This window comes from Rhizophagus irregularis, chromosome 12 (genome assembly GCF_026210795.1).
Source record: "Rhizophagus irregularis chromosome 12, complete sequence".
Classification (NCBI taxonomy): domain Eukaryota; kingdom Fungi; phylum Glomeromycota; class Glomeromycetes; order Glomerales; family Glomeraceae; genus Rhizophagus; species Rhizophagus irregularis.
In genome coordinates this window covers 5,116,575-5,122,185 of record NC_089440.1, presented here as the reverse complement: position 1 = coordinate 5,122,185, position 5,611 = coordinate 5,116,575, and the positions used below count along the sequence as shown (strand labels likewise).

General features: G+C 30.7%; 1 protein-coding gene across 1 annotated transcript; it reads right to left on the bottom strand.

Annotated features, from left to right (window-relative positions):
* Positions 1-259: 259 nt before the first annotated feature.
* On the bottom strand, positions 260-2,376 carry OCT59_004633 (uncharacterized protein). Its single transcript, XM_025322904.2, has one exon. It carries the CDS (start codon positions 2,199-2,201, stop codon positions 690-692), a length of 1,512 nt encoding a protein of 503 aa, XP_025165042.1. The 5' UTR covers positions 2,202-2,376; the 3' UTR covers positions 260-689.
* Positions 2,377-5,611: the final 3,235 nt, after the last annotated feature.

Genomic DNA, 5,611 nt, shown 5'->3' with positions numbered 1-5,611 from the left:
CAAAAATAAATAAAAAAAAATTGGAAACTATCTAGATTCTTTTAGAATAGCCTAGATGGTTCCTGATTTGGGATCAATAACTTTTGCCTCTAATAATACTAAAAAGTAGTTTTTACATTGTATAATATATATATATATACCATAATTTTGTACAATATTATAATATGTTTGCATGTTTTGTTTAATTTCTTGATTAAGATACATTAAAAAAAGCAAAGATATTCTTACAAAATGTTGATTAATAGTATATCTCAGAATTAAAGCGTTATTGTGACAAACAGAAATAGAGTTTATTAATAACTAAAGATATAATAAATGTATTTAACTAAAATTTTTTATTTTCATTATATATAAATTTTTTCACTTTGAAAAGTGTCCGCAATTGCCCTCTGTAATTACATCATCCATTTCTCTAGTATTATATTTTTAAAAGTAATCAAGAAAGTAACGAAATGGTTTAAAAATCCCAAAGAAATAATATTACTCTGATGCTTTTACTTTCCATTAGAACAGATTTCTTTCTGGGACGTGAAAAAGATGGTTTCGAAAATTTTTTATTATTTATGAGGTTATAATAAAATAAATGTACTTACATAATTTTATTTATAAAATAATGAATAAAATAGAAATAAATTTCAATAACTCTGTCGTAACACCGTTTTTTAAATATGTACAGTATATACCAATTTTCAATTGGATGAAGAGTCACACATACTACACTTGCAACGGAACCCATAAGTTGTCTCGAGAAGTTGACGGGTTTTCTTAGTACTACCGGAAGATTTTACAGTATTGCTAACAACTGACAAGACACTAAAGTCATGCCCTAACGTGTAATTAATAAATACTTGTTCTCCTTTTTTGATATTACGGGCTGCTTCGACTCGCGTTGACAAAATCGGGGCGAACGGAAATGGTTCTCCGCGTTGAATTGATTTGGATGTATCGTCCGAACAACGGGCATTTGGATTGCAATCATGATTGAAAAGAGAGATTATGGGGTATAATTGTCCCGTTGATGTCAAAGGATTAAAAAAAACAGAATTGGGTTTGAGCTTCCTATAAATTGTTAGATAGATCCATGATTCGTATCGTGAATCAAAAATGGGGATCTCCAATAATTTCATTAATTCAATGTAGAAGTCGATAGCCATAAGGCCGTGCTGGAACCACGAAGTCGAATGTTGGAAGGGGAAAAGGTGTTTGATCTCTTCAATGTCCAAGGGACAAATATTTCGTTGTTTGGCAATAGCAAAGATTTTGAAAACAACTAAAAGAGAAATGCCGGAGTTTTTACTTTCTTTGTTCACTATTGCATACAATAAATCAAGATTTTTCCCGCAGATAGCACGATGATATAACTTCCAAGATTTGTCAAAACAATCATCACTACAAAAGATTTCGGAACAATTCGCTTTCGGACACGAGAAACTTTTCGAACTAGTTGATTTGTTGCAAAAATCGCATTGCAATTGACCAGGAGAGTGAACTGAAATAAGTGGTTTTTCATCAAGCAAGATGATTCCTCTTTTTATATTCTTTGTTGCTATTATACCGAATTCTTGTGGTTGTGAAGCACCAGGAAAACTAACTAGTGACATTTTGATGTTCTTTCCGGAGATTTTATCCAAGAGCTTCTGAACAAAAGCGGAACTCTCTGGGGTGCAACGCTCTTGACTACGAATGTCCCAAGGGTAGGCTCCACGACTTGGAAACTTACAAATTTTTCCAACTTGTTCGACCAATATGTAACGATCCGAGCCCAAATTATTCAAAAGCATCGTATTTTGGTAATGTTCTTTAAGGTAACGATCCTTTTCACATTCTAACGCATTCCAATCAACACCTGCTACTGGTCGTCTATAAGCAATTTGAAATAGCCTCTCCAACGCACTTGCTGCTAAATCGAATCCATTGCACTTCGCCAATGCCTCTGCTTCTCTCCATCTACTTTTACAAAGTAACGCCAGATCAGCGTTCTCATATTTGCCACTAATGATCTTTGGTTCGAGGAGAGAGCAAGCATAAGCGGCATCGACTACCGCAAGTTCGGGATACTCAAGTTTAATAAAGGTTTGCGCACGGTTTGACCATAATCGCGGGTCTTCGGGTGTAACTTCAATCCCTTTAGTATATTCTTGCCTTGCAGTCTCGAATTCTTTGTCAACAAATGCTTTATTGCCTTTTTCTCGGTAATTCATTATTTGGGTAGCGTGTAAAAAGATATGAAATAATTATACCAATAGTGTCTTCAAAGATGTCAATTATAAAATTAGGAAACAGAACCTGCTTTAGATCCCGAAATTTAAAGCCACGCTGTTCCTTTGCTGCTTTAGTATAGTTAACAATACGTAACTTTCACGAGTTATCAGAGACAAAGAGACAAGATTTCATCTCGGTATCCGTGTGACAAAATAACAGGTTACACATGATCTGAGCACATGATCCGGACGGCATTTTCGGTAATTATAAACTTTTTTATTGATCTTTTACTCCTTTCAGTTCTTGTTACTAGGAAACGGAATCCGTTATTAAGTCTGAAGTGCCATTTAAAGTTTTTTTGTTGCATAGAACAAGAATTAGTATACTGGATTTAGTAGAATCAATATTAAAAGCTAATTCCATTCATATCTGCACAATACATTTTTATAAGGATCAACAGCAACTTGCTTTTTTTCTACTAAATTAAAAAAAATACTTATTGAAAACCTTATAGAAGCATTTGCAATAGCAGACATTCCTCTTGAAAAAGTCAATTGTTTACTTCCATTTTTTAAGTTAAGAATGGTGATTTTATTTCTCAAACTTTAACTCTTATTTATTTGACGTTTTTAATAAACATTATCAACCACTTAGGTTACTTTTTGATTCAAAGCCAGTAGCTATAATTATGGATGAAACAACTGATAATTGTACATGAAGTGTAGTCAATACACTTTTTTGTTATCACAATAAAACAAAATTAGTTTCAGTTAATTTTTCTAAACATATAAACAATACCACAATGCCGAGACAAATACTTATAACAGTATTAGTCCATTTTAATATATTCTTTAATTTACCTTATCTATTTTTATCAAATTCAGCCATCTACATGAAGAAATATTATTGTGAGATTTTATTACTATTAGCTATAACAGTATAATTGCAATCATCAGAAATTTCTACTTTCCATATCTTAAGCTTATCTGCAGAAAAAATATTAAGCTCTGATGTTTTTCTGTTTTGATAACTTTTTTGAAGTGGGATAAATATAGTTACTTATATAGTATTTTTTGTGAAATTTTATTGGTGCAAACTAGTATATATAAAGTTAAAGTGATGAAAAAATTTTATTTGCAAAAAATACTGATATGTGTAAGAATGTTATATTATTAAAATGTCCAAGAATTTTACCTAAATCTAATGTAGCAAAATGTTCTAGGAATTTGTTATCAATAAAATCATGATATTCTTCACATACTTAAAGCTCTGAACGGGTTGGTTTAGTGTGGTTTTAGTAAGGAACTGGATCTGAACTGAAAATCCCATCTGGTTTCAGTTCGGTTTTCTGATTTAGACCCAAACTGGAACTGGAACCAAATTTTTAATTTGAGCCAAACAGGACCCCGGATATCTAATATAAAGGTCATAATGGACTTTTGGCCAAAAACACCCCTTTTTGCTGAAACTCAAAAAATCGTTTTTTGTAAATATCTCAGCATCCAGTAATTCAATTTTAATGAACTTTTTTTTATTTTGTAGCCCTCATTTAGCTCTACAATTTAAAAAAATGTTCATCAAAATTGGACCACTGGATGCCGAGATATTTACAAAAAACGATTTTTTGCTGCCAAAAATGGGCCAATCTGCCGAAAGTGTGACTTATGACCTGTTTTGGAGATATCCGGGGTCCTAGCCAAACTGATATCATCAGTTCGGTCTAATATCAATTAGATGATCTAAAGATAATCTTTTTTTTTAGTATTAGATTGGAACCTCCCTCTGCCAATTTGTCCTTCCCTTTTTTATGAAGTTTTAGTTCTTTACAGAAAGGTCTTTTAGGCCTTTGGCTTTTTGGCTCTTCACGATTGGTTTTTTTTGTTTTGATTTTTTTTGGTTTTTTTTAACTAATTTCATTTGTTTTCTTTCTTTTTTTAGGTTCCAGTTTTTTGCGTTTTTTACAGAAAGGTGTGCGTTTCTTTTTTTCATTTTTTGGTTATTTTTTTTTATTTCCTTTGCTAATTCCATTCGCTTTCTTTCCTTTTCTTAGATCTTCAGTTCTTATTCTTCGTGAAAAGGCAGGTGATTGAAATATATCTTTTTTTTTTATTTTTTTATTTTTTTTTATTTTACTAATTCTGTTCTCCTTCTTCCTTATTTTAGGTTTTCAGTTTTTGTTCTTCATAAAAAGGCAGGTGATTGAAATATTTCTTTTTTTTTCAATCTTTCATTTTTTTTTATTTCTTTTGCTAATTCTGTTCTCCTTCTTCCTTATTTTATGTTTTCAGTTTTTGTTTTTCATGATGTGTTTTTTTTTTCATTTTTGGTTCTTTTTTTTGTTTCTGTTGTTAATTCTGTTCTTCTTCTTCCTTTTAGGTTTTCAAGGACCCCGGATATCTCCAAAACAGGTCATAAGTCACACTTTCGGCAGATTGGCCCATTTTTCAGGGGCTCAAAAAATCGTTTTTTGTAAATATCTCGGCATCCAGCCGGTCCATTTTTGATGAACTTTTTTTTAAATTGTAGAGCTAAATGAGGGCTACAAAATAAAAAAAGTTCATTAAAATTGAATTACTGGATGCTGAGATATTTACAAAAAACGATTTTTTGAGTTTCAGCAAAAAGGGGTGTTTTTGGCCAAAAGTCCATTATGACCTTTATATTAGATATCCGGGATCCTGGTTTTCAGTTCTTATTTATTGTAAAAAGGCAGGTGATTGAAATATTTCTTTTTTTTTTATTCTTTCATTTTTTTTTTATTTCTTTTACTAATTCTGTTCTCCTTCTTCCTTATTTTATGTTTTCAGTTCTTGTTCTTCATGATGTGTTTTTTTTTCATTTTTGGTTCTTTTTTTTGTTTTTGTTGTTAATTTCATTCTCCTTCTTCCTTTTAGGTTTTCAGTTCTTATTCTTTGTGAAAAGGCAGGTAATTGAAATATTTCTTTTTTTTTCGTTCTTTCATTTTTTTTATTTCTTTTACTAATTCCGTTCTTCTTTTTCCTTATTTTAGGTTTTCAGTTTTTGTTCTTCATGAAAAGGCAGGTGATTGAAATATTTCTTTTTTTTCATTCTTTCATTTTTTTTTTATTTCTTTTGCTAATTCTGTTCTCCTTCTTCCTTATTTTATGTTTTCAGTTCTTGTTTTTCATGATGTGTTTCTTTTTTCATTTTTGGTTTTTTTTTTTGTTTCTGTTGTTAATTCCATTCTCCTTCTTCCTTTTAGGTTTTCAGTTCTTATTCTTTGTGAAAAGACAGGTAATTAAAATATTTCTTTTTTTTTATTCTTTCATTTTTTTTTTATTTCTTTTGCTAATTCTGTTCTCCTTCTTCCTTATTTTATGTTTTCAGTTCTTGTTCTTCATGATGTGTTTCTTTTTTCATTTTTGGTTCTTTTTTTTGTTTCTGTTGT